Source organism: Opisthocomus hoazin, chromosome 5 (assembly GCF_030867145.1).
Source record: "Opisthocomus hoazin isolate bOpiHoa1 chromosome 5, bOpiHoa1.hap1, whole genome shotgun sequence".
In the NCBI taxonomy this organism is placed as follows: domain Eukaryota; kingdom Metazoa; phylum Chordata; class Aves; order Opisthocomiformes; family Opisthocomidae; genus Opisthocomus; species Opisthocomus hoazin.
The window spans coordinates 54,186,007-54,202,138 of record NC_134418.1 but is presented as its reverse complement, the minus strand read 5'-3'; the positions used below and the strand labels follow the sequence as shown (position 1 = coordinate 54,202,138).

Genomic DNA, 16,132 nt, shown 5'->3' with positions numbered 1-16,132 from the left:
GATGGAGCACTGGCACAGGCTGCCCAGGGAGGTTGTGGAGTCTCCTTCTCTGGAGATATTCAAGACCCGCCTGGACAAGGTCCTGTGCAGCCTGCTGTAGGTGACTCTGCTTCGGCAGGAGGGTTGGACTAGATGACCCACAGAGGTCCCTTCCAACCCCTACCATTTTGTGATTCTGTGATTCTGTATGTTAAAAAATGCAGTGACCAGGACAGAAAGATGGTAGGTAGCAGATAGTTTTTTTTTTTTTTTTTAATTTTTCACAACACATTGGATTGGTAAGTTTTTAAAAATAAAAGCTGTTAGTTCAACCTTACAAAATGAAACAGGTTCATTTTTAAGGAAAGAGACCACAAAATTAAAGGTAAAAATCACTGACAGAACTAAAAATTAGCAAAGTGGCAAAACTGAACCTGACATTTTTCGCTGTCTTTAAACGCTCCTTCACTTTTTTCCCCACCCTTTATAGCTGGGACTCCTGTTAATTCTGTTCATCAGGTATGTGCAGTGCTCTTTGAAATTACTGTTTGAAATAATGGCAGTAATTTTATTCTTGTATTCTCTGATTTTTATGTATTATGTGAAAAAGCTACGAAGCAAATACCAGCCTTAAATATCATTTACTGGTAAGGATTGCTCTCGTTGTCTTGAAGAACTGAACTGCTTTCTCCCTTTATCCCATGTTTCAGTCCAGCATTTCAGACTTACAGTGGCCTCTACTGGTTCTTTGAAATTTACCCACATCTTTCTTCTGTTCCTGTGTGTCACAAAAAAGCTGTGTAGCAGATGAGTACTTTCACCCCGATCCTGCCGAAGCGTAGCCCATGTTTGAACGAGCACGGGGTTGTCCAGCTGCTCTTAGTCTTTGTAACTAATTCAGCACAAAAGCTGCGTGCGTTGCTGGGCTGAGGTGTAAATCTTGAGGAAGACACGCAGGGTTGATGCAAGTCTGTTTGTTAGGGAGAGATCAATGCTAAAATAATGCAGTGGGTGCAAACCTGGGTCTTCTTGCCCCTAGAAGTTCCCCCAAACCCAATCAAGATAGAGAAAAGGCCTGCATTTTTATTTGTGTACTGTAGGATGCAGCAAGTTTGTTGTTTTGGTTTTTTTTGCCAAAGTTACAAATATTTTAAAATATGAGGTGACTGTTCTGTATACACCGTATGCAATTGTATTTTTCAGTTGTTGCTTGTGCAGTGGCATGAATACCTCCTGTTCCAGCTAACGTGCTAATGGTATCAAGAAAGATTTAAGCTCATCTCAATGACTGAAATGATTAGGGATAACGAAAGGGAAGGCAGGGTTTAAGTTGAAGGGAGATTAAACTGCGTTATGGGAAGGTGGCAGCGCTGGGATCCTGATCAGAGATCGGGAAACGGGAGAAACAATATTCATAGGAGGTGACGTTAGGTTGGCGGTGGAGGCAAGAGAGATGGTTGCTGCAGTTTACTTTCTGCTGGTTAAACCTCAACAAAAAACCCCAAAGGGAAGGTGTTTATGCAAGCCTGTATACCATGTTGGCACGGGAAGTACGTTGGTTTTGACCACTTTTTCCTGAATCTCTGCTCCTCCATGGCCTCGGATGCTCTCTGGCATTCTACAACCTCAGATTACGGCCGTGGATGCTCTCTAGGATTTTACAACTTGGCTCCCTCACCCCTTTTAACGAAATTTTGCTTATTTCTGAGGCAGGCAACGTTTTGCTGGCACTTTCCTGCAAGCTGTGGAGACAAGTTACCTCAGACGCAGGGCTCTGAAGCGCTCTGGATCATCTAAACCGGTAACACTTCTCCTTTTTTTTAACCGCATGCTGTGTTACTTTTTGGGCAGAAAGCCGTGGGTTTTTTAACGGCTTCAGCGTTGAGCACTACCACAGACGACGCCCGCCGCCATCTTGCGCCGGGCTACTGCCGCCCGCGGCGGGGAGGCGGGCCGGGGCGGGCGGCCTGCGCCCAGCCCCTCATGTCGGCGCAGGCGGAGAAGCGCAGCGGCACCGGCGCTGCCGTTTCCCACCCCTTTCCTGGCTCTTCCCCCGTTGCCGCCGGCAGCGCACAGGCCTCGATCGCAACGCCGGGCTGCCGCGGTGGTGAGAGCGAGCGGGCGGGCGGCGGCGTGGACGAGGAGGGGGCAGCTGAGGCGGGAGGCGGCGAGTCCAGGCTAGGCCGGCGCGACGGGTGGCGGTTCCGAGCGCCCCAGGAGCCGGGGCGTTGAGGTGGGGGGCTGAAGCCGGGTCTGGCTCTGCTGGGACGCGGATCGAGTCGGTTTCGACGCCGGTCGGCCCTGACTGGGTTCCCCGCTGTGGGTCCGAGTTGTGTTTTCCCCCCCCCGACCCCGGCTGGGCAGTGAACAGTGTGTCTGAGCGTCCTCTGTCTCTCTCCGCCGACTGAACAGGGAGCTTGCGTCGGCTGGGATCCGCCACTGGAAACCCTGGGTAGGTGGGATGAATCCGGGCCTCCCCGCCATCCCAGCCTGCTGAACAGCAAGTAATTAATACTGCTTCAGCCTGCGTGAACTCGGAGGTAAGAAACACTGTGAAACCAGCCCGCTGCTCCTGTGCCTTTACTGCTCTTTGGAGCATCTTAGGCCTTCTTGGTAACATGTTGCTTCGATTTGTCCCTGGGCTATGTCCCACAAGCAGATGAGGCTTTGAAAAATGAAGGACGTTACTTACACGGTTAAATGGAAGCCTGGTATCAAAACTGATAGCGTTGGCTTTTAAAAGGAAGCTGGAGAGCATATAAATGTTAAGCATCTGGTAGGAACTAGGACATAACATTAGAATGGCTTTCCTCCCTCCCTCCCCCTATATTCCGTGCCTTTCTTTGAGACAGATTCAATACTGGTTGAACTAAAATGGGAAATACAACCTGGAGGCAGGAATACATTAACAAAACTTTGTCCTAGAGCCACTTGACGATAGTACCACTAAATCCTCTTTTGGAAGGAGGTGTTTTTCTGTACCTGAGAGGTATGCTGGCAGCAGCTCAGTGCTGTAACGGGGAATGTAGGAGGAGAACTGGGAATTTATAAATATATTGGAAGAGCTGCTGTCGAACGGGTCTGTGTAATACAAGTGGAGAAGGTTCTCCTGTGGGTTGATCGCACAGCCTCATTGTTTACAAAAGGCTGTTTGGGAGGGCACACTGGTGGAGATGGCTGTCAGCAACCACAGCAGAGGAAGCTGGGTGTTTTTATACAGGGGTGGATCACCTTCCCCACCTTGGTACCACAGTCTGTTTATCTTGAGTGGTCCCAGAGTGCCTGTGCTGTTTGTGGAGGGTGATCGTGGAGGAGCAGAAAAACTCGGGGATGGTTGCTCTGGGCCATTATGAAATGGCACACTGGCTTGGTGTTAGGGGAACTTCCAGTATTGTGTCCCCGGCAGTGGCTGAAATGAAGGCTTTGACCTAAGCAGGGACTGAAGCCCATGACTCTCAGATGAGGTGTGTTGCTCTCTGGCCTGAGATCTGGGTCCTAGGATGATCTAGTAACGTTGGCATTCCTTGTCTTCAGCCGTTGTTGTGTGAGGGAACAGGAGCTGCACTGAAGTGGCTGGTGGTGTAGGTTGCAATGGAGGTGCCTCAGGTTGACTGTCTTGTGTGCTAGCTTACATGTAGGAGTTAGTATCCACACTGTGGAAGAGCTTAACTGGTGAGATTTGTGTCCTGCTTTCAATGTAACTCTGTCCCCTGCTGCGCTGCTTCAGTTCTTTTTAATTCAGCTGAAAAAATTAAAAGGACAAATTTCAGGTGAGAATGTTGTAGTCTCCAAGATGTGACAGGCTGCAGGTGCCGCACTTCAGAGATGTTAAAATGTTTGCCAAAACCATCTAGACAGTAAATAGGAGTTAATCTTAGTGTGTCTGGGCCTTTACTTTTCACAGTCTGTTAGGAGAAAGGTTGTCAGCCATGTCTAGTTTCCAAGGCAGTTTGTAGGGAGTTGAAATAAGGTGCGTCCCTTCCTAGCAGTGATGGCAACTGATGTTCTGGGTCAAACGTGGGGTCTGTTTTCCTCATCGTGTATTTGGTGGCAGTCACCTGCCAGGTCTAGGAAGCACCAGTTCCCAGCCAGCATAACAAGAAACAAGCTGCCCAGTGGCAGTTTGTTCCTAATCCTAGCGCTTAGTTATCACTAAGTTCACTTAACAATGGAAAAGTCTTCACAGATGACTGGAGGTCTTAATAGCACAAATCATGGTTTTTTCTTGAAGTCCTGTCAAACTGTTTAACTTGATGTCTTAGTTAAATGTTGCATTAATTCAGATCTTTGGGTATTGATTTCTTCAGTTAGCTAAAACAGTAACTTGTTTCCTAAGGATTTTCAGTTAACATAGAAGTAATGCAGCATAAATCACTATTCAGGCATCTCCTAACTTTTCTTAAAAAAAAGCACCAATCAGGTAGATGCAAATTAAACAGCTTGGAACTGTTAATATAAAATGAAATTGTACTTTTAGTAAATCTAACTGTGTCAAATACAAAAAGTGACTCTTGTGTCTCATCGGTGGGTAATTTAATATGTCTGTCTGTATTTTGAAATCGTTTATTGAAGGTTTGGGGTGTTGTCTTCCGGATCCTGTGCATGTTTAATTACCTAGGTGCTGTGGTGGTGTAGAGGCTCCGTAATGTTCAAAGTGATTCCTGTGTAACATCACTTTTTGTGGTTTTCAGTTCTGTTAAAGAATTGGATGGGGTGGGAAGGGGAGGCCAACTGTGAAATTGCATCAGTGTAACCAGGTTATTTCTTTTTTGTAACCCTTCTAGTGTAAACAAATCACATTGCATCATGGCTGCAGACTCTATGGAAATTGATGATGCTTTGTATAGGTAAGAATATTTGATTTTTAAGCATTGCTATTGACTTTTCAGCAATAGTTATGTTTACATGCAATAATGTGAAAGACAAGACTTGAAAACAGTGCTGCTGCTTAGGTAAAGGTGTGTGTGCTTGTGCTGCTGTGTCCCTCCTTTTGTAAGGCAAAAACCCCAAAGTGTTCAGCAAGTGAAACAGAACCCACTTCCTGCAAAGTTAGCAGTGAGAACTCGTTGGTTTAAAGATAGAGTCCATCTTTCTGTAAAACTGTTTCTTTACTGGTCTCATAACAGATGTCTCCTGACCATTATTAGTATATGACCAGTAAAAAGCATAGGTAAAAACTATGGAGTTGTGCAAAGTTCCAATAGTAACAATAATGTGTGCTTTTTAGAAAACAGGAATAATACTTCTCATATTTATAATATGTATTTTTATTCTGTCTTTAGCTTCTTTCCCCTTTGACAAAGTAGATATTTCTCTCTTTCTTGTCGTCATTTTCTTTCACTACCTTCTTTTGGCCTTCCTTTTTGACATTATGTGATTTATCTCCTTCGTAATTTCGTCTGTTCCTCGGTCTTTGTCATACTTCTCTGTTGTGATGAACGTCATCCGTATCTCTGTTGCCCTCCAGACTCAGGGTGTTGGGTTTGGGGTTTTTTTTGGTAATAATAATTTAAAAATTATATTATTATTATTATTACTACTACTACTATTTTAATTTGTTAGCTGGGAGTGGCTTGAGATCACTTGGCATGCCAATAGTTCGGAGAGCCTGTATTGGAATAAATGGTATCCCTGGAAAAATGTCATGGGATGAAAAGCTTCTTTATATATTAAGAAAAACCAACACATGTATGCTGAACAACTGAGGTTTCTTTTTAATTCAGTGCAATGCTTCCTGTGTTGTATGTGTCATTTTACTTTTTGGCACTAGTCTTACAAAAGTCGTACTTTTCCTTGGTGGAAAAGGTCTTATTTCGAATGGTTTAAGTTTAATTGTATAGCTGGAAACTAAGTCTTTCAGAGCTCAGGATCTGACTACAGAAGCTGCTGCACCCTCTGATTTGATGATTTCTGATAACAAAGAAATTCTTTGGTTAGCTTATGTTTTCAGTAGTAAATTCCAAAAACCTACTGTCCTGAATAGGTTTTACACTGATCTAAAATGAAAAGTTATTTTTCTTCTCTAAAACCTGACACTGAAAAGGTCTGTACTAAATGCATTTCACTATTTGGATTGTGAGTGCAAATATTACATTTGATATTCATGTATTTCCTGAAGCGCTGTACAATTCAAGTACATGCATGTTATGTCCTCAGGTCCTTTTTGAACGGAGGGCTGGTAAATAGGAACTGTGCACATGTTGCTAGTGACACACACTCCTCTGCAGAACTTGGTACTGCGGATTAGAAGGTGGTTGGGATGATAGAATAACTGAAAATATTTGGACTTTTATGGAAATGATTGGGAATTCTTGACCTCCTTTTATGTGCTCTTGATTTTGTTTGTATGTTGTTTTGATCTGAATCGATCTTTGCCGTAGTCGCCAGAGGTATGTTCTTGGAGACATGGCAATGCAGAAGATGGCTCAGTCCCACGTATTCCTGAGTGGTATGGGTGGTCTTGGTGTGGAGATTGGTAAGTTAGGTAACATTTGTTTAAGCAGACGCATGTGTATGTAAACATTCTGTTGCAGAGTACTTGTAAAGCTTATTTTAGATGTAATAAGCATGTCTGAAATATCTGAGTGAATTTCTGTGTGCATGATGTGTATGAATAACACAGCAGATGCAGGAAAGATCCTGGCCATTTCTTCAGTAAGCTTTTTACTAGAACAGCATTTCAAATTTTACTTTAAAGTGTGCTTCCATGGGCCAGATCACTTTAGCCAAAATCTGGTGTCTTGGGTGAAGGTTGAGGGTGGATAATCCAAGTTAATCCTTTAGGCATCAGTATCAGTGAATGTAATGCAGGAACAGCTATAGCCCAAATTATCCCCGTGTAGGAAATGGGGGGGGTGGGAGGTAGGAGAACAGGTGCAATTTGGTGAAAAATGCATAACTGCCCTGGTGCAAGAGACTTCTTAACAATTTCCCTTTCTCTTTATGAGCAAGGCTTGTCTTCACTGGTTCTTACCTGGCGTATTACCCTTTCAGTTAGCTGTAAGGGTACTCTGCACCAGATGCCAGAACAGAGTCATGGAGTTTTGCAGTTTATTGTCATTAGTGTCTCTGTAATCACGCTTGTGGGGTGAAGAGGTGACAAATGTAGAGAGCCTTTTTAACCTTGCTCGTACTATTTTGCTTTCAGTGATGCTGTAGAGTGCTTGAGCCTAATGTAGAATAGAACAAACTCTTAAGCTGTGAGGTTCTTAGCAATGACATACTGTTGTTATCCACCCACATAACTATTCAATTACAAATTTGCAAGAAACCATCAACAGTCCCTCTCTGTTTCTGTTTTTTTTTTCAGCCAAAAATATAATTCTGGCTGGGGTAAAGGTATGTAAGACAGTTCTGTTGTTGGGTATTCTTGGGTAGGCAGGAGAAAAAGGGACAGCGCTACTAGCTAGCTCATCTTAGGTTTCTGAAACTGTCTTTTGGTAGAAGGATTGCAAAACATTTGAGGACCTGGAGGTGAAAGCTTTTAATAATCTGGATGTTCTAGTAGTACGGTCCAAGTCTCACACTAATGTCCACTGCACTCTGAAATACCTCATGTAGTATTTTAGTCAACTGCTGATAAGACATTGAATCCTTTTGTACAAAATGGCCTCTCCTAAATGGAGTGGTATGAACTCAAAAGCCAAACTATTCAAAATATGTTGTCCTGTTCTGTCATCTGTTGAAATCCTTTTGTGTAGACGTTAGAATGGTTGGATATTTTAACCTGACAACTGCTTTTGTGCTGCTGGGATTAATTTTATTAGAGAGAAGCCTTTTAAACCTCTTTCTTCCAATCAAAAAAACCTTTTTATAATTTTGGGAGTCCGTTAATTTACAGATCACAACTGCCCCTTAATTGCAGTGTGGCAAAAATCATCCTCGGTATTTAAATGCTGTAAGCTGGGAGAAAAGTGCTTCATGAATGCATATTGCAGATGCGTTTCTGTCTCTCAAATAGTCAGAGATTTCTTGGAAAAGAAGTTGGAGGAGCTTGTAGTTATATGTGGTACAACTAAATCTTCTCCACTGCTGGTCCTCCAGCATTTTATGTGGGGCTTAATCCATCCTTTTGGGTGCTATGTCCATATACTCTTCTTCCAGTAAATGCTTTTTCCCAAACTTTCTTAGGCTCTTACCGTTCATGACACCAAGCAGTGCATGAAATGGGATTTGGGGATCAACTTCTTCATCCATGAAGATGATATTACCAGTCAAAGGAACAGGTTGGTGAAGTCTTTGGAGTGAGGGAGGACTGAACTTGAGTAGCAGTAACAGTTTCATCAGCATCAAAAATAACAGTTTACTGTCCAAGAGTTGCTAATACGTATCAAATACTTGTTAAACCCTTTCTCTGGAGTTACTGGCTTCGAGTGCAGTGCCCAGATAGGTATTAGGGGAAGTCTAGGCTGGGACTGGAATTCTGTCTAAGCCAAACATCTCACTTCTTGCAGTTGGGAGCTTGAAATGTAAACTTAATAGTGGGGGCCAGGGTGCATTTATTCCTTGGGCTTGCTCACCTGCCTGTGTGACACTAGAAGACAGCCATGACACCAGACCATCCATGAGTCCTGCTGTATATTGGACAGAGCTGTTTTCCTCAGACCTGCTAGGAATTAAAGTGTGAATAAATGAGTTGGTGATTGTTGCCAGACTTCCTAAAGGACTCTTGTAGGGCATGTGTGGTATGAAATTCTGAACTGAAAATACAGTTTTGTAGGTGCATAAAAAATTTGAAAGTTGCTGTTCTTTCAGGGCTGAGGCCACACTTCATCATATTGCAGAACTTAATCCATATGTCCAAGTAGCAGCATCAACTGTGCCGCTAGATGAAACCACAGATCTGTCTTTTCTAAAGCAGTACCAGGTATGTCACTCTTAAAGCAGTTGTATGTGGTATTTCGCTCAGAGCAAACGACTTGGAATTTTTTTATATCAGTAAATACAGTTAAAACAAACTTCAAAGTACATTTTGAGAGGATGTAAAGAAAGAAGTAGGTTGTGTATTTGGACAAATGAAATGGTTGTGCTTGGTTTTTTTCAAGGCCAAAACAGTGGGTTTGTGTTCCTAATACTTTTTACAACACTTACTATTATATTTACTATGACAATAAATAGCTAAGTGAGATTGCCATACAATTTTTTTTGTTGTTGTTTGAAGGTGAAGCTGTGACTTTTTTATGCAGCTACATAGCGCAGGTGTTCTACGTATGTTTTGTGTCCTGTATTCCAGGCGGTAGAAACTCAGGCTATAATTAGAAAGATCGTTTATGTATGTATCTAATGAAACATAAGCTCCTCTGTCATGGAATGAGGATGTTTTCAGTTGTTCAGCCAGCTGTCTCCTGCCTGTGTGCATGGCTCAGTTTGAGTTGGGAACTTTTACTGTGTGGCGGTCAGTTATACCCAAGCTCACCAAGTTTCTGAATGTCCCTGTCGTGTGTAACTGAATGGGACGCAGTGCATATGCTTTGTAACTCATATCTTAAACTTTAAATGAATGCTTGCAGAAATTGTACATCTGCCATTTGATGAGCACCAGTACTTGAAGCTTCTGCAGACTTCTGGATGTGCACTAATGAGTATAATTTGTGTTAGTTTTGCTAACTTTAATCCTGAAATTCAAGATCTATATTTGCTCTGAGATTATTTGTAACTGTTTTCATAAGTATTCGAATTAGGTTTTGAGTTTCACAACTGCAGTAAAAAGCAGCGAGAATTTGCTGTTCTTGCTCTTGCTCAACTTGTTTCCAGAACTTGTGGAGCAGTAACCCTTCTGTTCTAGTGTGTAATGAGAAAACTGACTCAAGACTGCTTTCTCTTATGTGTGGGGGAAAGGAATCGGGACACCTGAGTAACTTACTGTTAGTACTACTTTTTCCATAGTCTGAAGATGTTGATTGCTTTTGGTGTCTTCAGTTTATTTCTGGTTTTGTTCACAGTGTGTCATATTGACTGAAGTAAGTCTGTTGCTGCAGAAGAAGATTAATTACTTCTGTCATGCTCAGCAGCCACCTATTAAGGTAAGACAAAAATTAAACACGTGAATAATCTGTACAGTGAGCATTCTGGACCTCCAACGTGTTCTGTCCAGAAATGGAGAAAGCTGGTTATGATGTATATAGATCTATGGCAATAGCATGTTGATGGAGCAATGTGAGTTTTGGGAGTACGATGCTGCTGCTGTACGTGTACATGTGTCTGGTGTTATCTAGATACCAGCCCAGATAACCATAGCTCAGTTCTTAAAAAAAAAAAAAAAAAAAAAAAAAAAAAAAAAAAAAAAAAAAAATCTGTTAGAGGTAGTTGTCACTGTTAACTCATAATTGTTCTGAAAGAATGTGCTGAGACTGAATGTAACAGTTTTGGTACGATTCCTGTTTTTTGTGTAGGGGTTCCGAAATGCTCATGCAGGTTCAAAGTCTGTCATGAACGACATGCTATATAGTCAGTGGCCTGGGTGCACATGACAGGTTTCCACCATAGAAGTTAAACCTGCTAGCCTTGGACAAGGTTGAACGTGAGAGGTCATTCCTTTGGCTTGTGCTGTTTTAGGGATACTCATGACACTTACTTTCTTTTGTAGTTCATCAGTGCAGACGTATATGGAATATGTTCACGTTTGTTTTGTGACTTCGGTGATGAATTTGAAGTGCTGGATACCACAGGAGAGGAACCAAAGGAGATTTTCATTTCAAATATAACACAAGTAAGGGATAGAAGTCATTGTGCTGCTTGAATTTTTTTTTATAATGGCTTGTTATTGGCTACGTGACCAAGCAGAGTGTTTCACTTCAGCAGCCTGCTAAGAAGTTGAAAATTGGCAGTATAGTAGAGGCAAAGAAAGTTACTTCATTCTTGTGTCTCTATCAAAACCAGTCAGTGATAACATGCTAACACCGTAGAGCATACTGATGCTTCCTGGTCATTACTTACAAAGTAATATCACAATGTTGAGTTTTTTTGAGTTTTTTTGTTTTTTGAGAGAGAGAGAAGAAGACGTAGCCTAAGTGTGGGAATAGGTTTAATCTTCTAAGGAAGCCCTGAAATAGGCATGAAAATAGCCCCTTTTTAATGAGAAACTGTAGCACATGTAGAGGAGGACTACTGGAATGATCAAGGGGATTGAGAGCCTGTTTTGAAAGGGAATTTAAGGGTTTGTTTTAACCTACCAAAGCAGCGGTGACAAGAATACTGTAGTATTGATAATACTTCCAGTGCAGAATGTTAGAGAGGATGTCCATTTGATCTTGTATTATTGTTTTATAAATGGAAACAACTTTAGCCGCTTCTCTCAACTCTGGAAGTGCAGACTATAACCTCGCTCATCTAGTAGCAAATCTTTTGTCATATCTCAAGTCTAGATGTAATACTAACCAAACTAGAGAAAGATTTGTATAGCAAGTTGGGTTTGAACTGAATTAAAGCTCATGGTATGGTGGTTTGGGTAGCCTGTTCTTTGATATCTTTAAAAGTGAACAGATGATTATTCTGGTTAATTACATAAAGGGTACACAGTTATGTTTCGTGGCTTGTGCTGATTGCCTGCCAAGTCAAGGAATGAATATATATCTGTATATATATATACTGTGATTCATAATCTGATACTTGACCTTAGTTGTATCTTGCTTCCACTATCTGAAGTGTAAAACTGATCAGAATTGCAACTCAATACCAAAACCACCATCAAGTGGCTGTTCTTGTCCTGTGGACAGGGTTGAGGTGGCATTCTGTCCCTAAATCATGGAAGAATTTTCTCTGGTCAACTCATTTGTCATTCTCCATGCCACAGAGAATGTAGTCCACTGTAATTAGATTTTATGCTAATTAACTGAAATCTTTCTAATATTGGGAGCTCAGGAAGGGAAGACAGGAGACTTTACAGGCCAGGCTTGCTTGCAAATCCACTATGTTTACAGCCTGAGCTGCACCACAAGGTCTTGATGAGCTGTCGTCAAACTGAGGAGGGATCTCTGTGTGCATGGGAGGTTGGCATGACATCCTGTAACAGGATTAGATGTTGTCAGAGATTCCTGCAAGTATAAGCTTGCTTGTTTGTGATCCGCTTGAGACTGGCTTTCCTGTATTTAAGGATGTCCAGCTTTGTAAACTTCCTAACTTTCAAGAAAGAGTTTAGGGTGTCCTTTTTAAGGAGATCAGATGGAAAGGAAGCATGGAGTTATAAGGACCATTCACAAGACTTTATTTCTTAATGTCTGTGAAAATTTCTTAGTTGTTATTTTTAGTTTGGAAAAAGGACATAAATTTGCAACTACTTCAAAGCAGTCAAATTCCTTGTTCTCTTTTGAACTAACAAATGCAGTTTGCTAACATTCTGAGAACTGTAAAAGGTAAAAATGGGAAAGTCTGGGTTATGAAACCACTGTTAAACTGAAAATAACAGGACTGAAAAAGTTATCATCCATACCTCCCTTGTTATGGAAGAACTGAGGTGCTATAAGTATTAGAGGCTGCAGTTTCAAGAGGCAAAAAGCGATGTGTCTATGATAAAGCGTGACTCCTTTACACAAGATGCTTTCCTCCTTGCTAACTTTGGCCTTTTCACTTTCAGTCAAATCCTGGTATTGTCACTTGCCTTGAAAATCATCCACACAGGCTTGAAACAGGACAGTTTTTAACCTTTCGGGAAGTGAATGGAATGTCATGCTTAAATGGATCCACACACCAAATAACAGGTAAACTGTTGCTGACCCATTTGCAAGATATTTATTTTTTGGCCTGTCTTAGCTCGCTGTGGTGTTAGTTACTGTAGCCAGAGGAGTGCTGGGTTGTGCAGACCTCCAGTGAGCTTGCACAAAAAACATAGCTATCTGGTGCAAAGGTCTTCCTAATGTTATCCTGACTCCATTTCCATTTGGTAAAGTCTTTCCAAACTCATCTTGCTGATTAAGGAACAGTGGAAGCTTTCAGCTAGTAGAAACTAGTTGGCAGCCTCTGAAGTTACTGTCATTAGTTTGCTTACAAAACCCGTTTGTTTTCTGGAGGGTCCCATAATGCCTGTGCTTCGGTCATGTTTTGGACTAAATTAACACTGTTTTGTATGTCACTGTTTGCCTTGTAGTTTTTTGGGTGAAAATTTAAGTGTTCAGGGATACATTGACTACACTCTGTTTCTAAGCATGCTTTCGAAGTGATTCTCGTGATTTGGAATCAGAATAGCTGGGGTTGGTAGGGACCTCTAAAGGTCACCGATTCCACGCCCCCTGGCGGTGAGCAGGGGCATCTTCAACTAGATCAGGTTGCTCCGAGCCCCTTCCAGTCTGACATTGGATGTTTCCAGGGACGGGGCATCTGCCTCCTCTCTGGGCAACCTGTTCCAGTGTTTCACCACCCTCATTGTGAAAAATTTCTTATATCCAGCCTAAATCTACCCTCTTAGTTTAAAACCATTACCCCTTGTCTTACGAGTCATAGGGTAAGGTAGAGACACCAAGATGTGCTCCCCTGCAGCCTTCTCCAAGCTGAAAAACCCCAACTCTTTCAGCCTTTCTTCGTAGGAGAGGTGTTCTAGCCCTCTGATCATCTTTGTGGCCCTCCTCTGGATCCACTCCAACAGCTCCAGGTCTTTCCTGGGCTGGGGGCTCTAAGGCTGGACACAGGACTCCAGGTGGGGTCTCACCAGAGCTGAGCAGAAGGGCAGAGCCACCTCCGTCGACCTGCTGGCCATGCTTCTTTTGATGCAGCCTGGGATATGGTTGGCCTTCTGGGCTGCGAGTGGAAATTGCCAGCTCATGTCCAGGTTCTCATCAACCAGCGCCCCCAAGTACTTCTTGGCAGGGCTGCTCTCAATCACTCCATTCCCCAGCCTGTATTGATAGCGGGGGTTGCCTCGACCCACAAGAAGGACCCTGCACTTGCCTTGTTGAACCTCATGAAGTTCACATGGGTCCACGTCTCCAGCTTGTCCAGGTCCCTCTGGATGGCATTTGATCCCTCAGGCGTGTCAACTGTACCACTCAGCTTGGTGTCATCTGCCAACTTGCTGAGGGTGCACTCGATCCCGCTTTCTGTATCATTGATGAAAATATTAAATGGTACTGGTCCCCATACTGACCCCTGAAGGACACCACTTGTTGCCAGTCTCCGTCTGGACATTGAGCCATTGACCAATTCCTCATCCACCGAACAGTCCATCCATCAAACTCATATCTCCGCAATTTAGAGAGAAGGATTTTGTGAGGGACTGTGTCAAAGGCCTTATAGAAGTCCAGACAGACGACATCTGTAGCTTTTCCCTTGTGCACTGAAGTGATCACTCCATTGTAGAAGGCCACTAGGTTGGTCAGGCAGGACCTGCCCTTGGTGAAGCCATGCTGGCTGTCTCGAATTGCTTCCCTGTCTTTAGCATGGCTTCTGGGAGGATCTGTTCCATGATCTTCCCAGGCACAGAGGTGAGGCTGAGAGGTGGGTAGTTCCCAGGGCCCTCCTTCCTACCCTTTTAAAAAATGGGTGCAATGTTTCCCTTTTTCCAGTCACCAGGGACTTCGCCTGACTGCTGTGACTTTTCAAATGTGCTGGAGAGTGGCTTGGCAACTACATTGGCCAATTCCCTCAGGACTCTGGGATGCATCTCTTCAGGTCCCACAGACTTATGTATGTTCTGTTTCCTCAGACAGTCACAAACCTGATCTTCTCTTAGAGTGGGAGGGACGTTGCTCCCCCAGTCCCTGTCTTGTGGTCCATCCACTTGAGAGGTGTGGGAAGAGAGGTTGCCAGTGAAGACTGAGGCGAAAAAGCTGTTGAGTACCTCAGCCTTCTCCTCGTCCACTGTTACCGGTTTTCCAGTCGTGTTCAATGGGGGAGTTCACTTTTTTGACCTTCCTTTTCTAGCTGACTTACCTGTAGAAGCCCTTATTGTTATTCTTTGCATCCCTTGCCAAGTTCAGCTCCAGCTTCGCCGTGGCCTTCCTGACATTATCCCCGCATGACCGGGCAGTGTCCCTATACTCTTCCCAGGATACCTGTCTCTGCTTCCCATGTCTGTGCATTTCCTTCTTGCCCTTTAGTTTGACCAGGAGGCCTCAACTCAGCCATGCTGGTCTCTTGCCTTCCTTGCCTGATTTCTTACACCTGGCGTCTGAGAGCTCTTGTGCTCTGTGGAAAGCATCCTTAAAGATCTGCCAGCTCTGTTCTGCTGCCTTGTCCCTGAGGGCAGTTTCCCAGGGGGTCCTATTGCCTAATTCCTTGAACAGCTGGAATTTGGCTTTCCTAAAATTCAGGGTCTGGACTTTACTCTTTTCCTGACCCTCAGGACTGCGAACTCCACCAGTGCGTGATCACTGCAGCCCAGGCTGCCTCCAGCCTTGACCTGTGTGATTAGCTCACTTGTGTTGATGACCATCAGGCCCAATATCGCACCCGTAGGGTAGGGCTGTCTATTAATTGGCTTAAGAAATTGTCATCAGTGAACTCCAGGAGTCTTCTGGATTGCCTACAGCTGGCTGTGCTGCTTTGCCAGCAGATGTTGGAGCACTTGAATTTGTGTTTACACTGCTTTGCTCTGCATCATGCATGTCTCAAGGCATACTACTTGGTTCCTTTTGAATGCTGGGGAATTGTCCACTTCCCAGATCTGAATGCCTGTTTGGAGCAGAAGAGAGAGCAGGTGGGTGTGGGATGGTTGTTTGTTTTTAGCTATTTTGTGGTCTGAGACAAAAACGGTAGCCTTGAAACACGTGGTTGAGTTAGTTTGTTTTCTCTGCACCCTTTTGTTTTGCTAGCGCTGATGCTGTGTTCAGTTGCTTCTGCTTAATCATGACCCAGCTTTTGGTTTCAGTTTTCCATGAATTAACAATTTTTGTGTCTTCTTGCTTTATCTGAATGATGCTCAAGGTGGTATGAGAGGAAAGATGTGACTTAAATGCTCGAACTGCCCTTCTTTATTGCCTATTGTGCTAGTCATGGGACTAAAATCCTACTCAGAGCAGTATACTGGACACTGCTGTACACAGTCTCTAAATAAAGCTGAGAGTGATTTCATTTTTGTTACAGAGCTGTGGTCATCAGAATTCTTGTTAAATCTGCTGCCACTTTGAAAAGCTTATTTCATAATAGATCATGTGAAACTAACACTTTAGCCTAGACACTGGCAGAGAGGGACAATCCTGTTAGCAGGATCAGCTGTGTTTATGCT

General features: G+C 43.2%; 1 protein-coding gene across 3 annotated transcripts in view; it reads left to right on the top strand.

Moving 5' to 3' along the window:
• Positions 1-1,936: 1,936 nt before the first annotated feature.
• UBA6 (ubiquitin like modifier activating enzyme 6) overlaps positions 1,937-16,132 on the top strand; it is a 35,726-nt gene continuing 21,530 nt past the window's right edge. For 2 of the 3 annotated variants that reach the window (XM_075421289.1, XM_075421287.1), the window contains exons 1-10: positions 1,937-2,086; positions 2,392-2,519; positions 4,764-4,826; positions 6,360-6,454; positions 7,289-7,317; positions 8,110-8,204; positions 8,734-8,845; positions 9,921-10,001; positions 10,565-10,687; positions 12,551-12,674. In XM_075421289.1, coding sequence (XP_075277404.1) covers positions 4,786-4,826; positions 6,360-6,454; positions 7,289-7,317; positions 8,110-8,204; positions 8,734-8,845; positions 9,921-10,001; positions 10,565-10,687; positions 12,551-12,674 — 700 coding nt within the window. In that variant the 5' untranslated portion in view covers positions 1,937-2,086; positions 2,392-2,519; positions 4,764-4,785. Of the gene's footprint in view, positions 2,087-2,161; positions 2,213-2,391; positions 2,520-4,763; positions 4,827-6,359; positions 6,455-7,288; positions 7,318-8,109; positions 8,205-8,733; positions 8,846-9,920; positions 10,002-10,564; positions 10,688-12,550; positions 12,675-16,132 lie in introns of those variants that run through there. The other variant, XM_075421288.1, reaches the window with a different exon arrangement.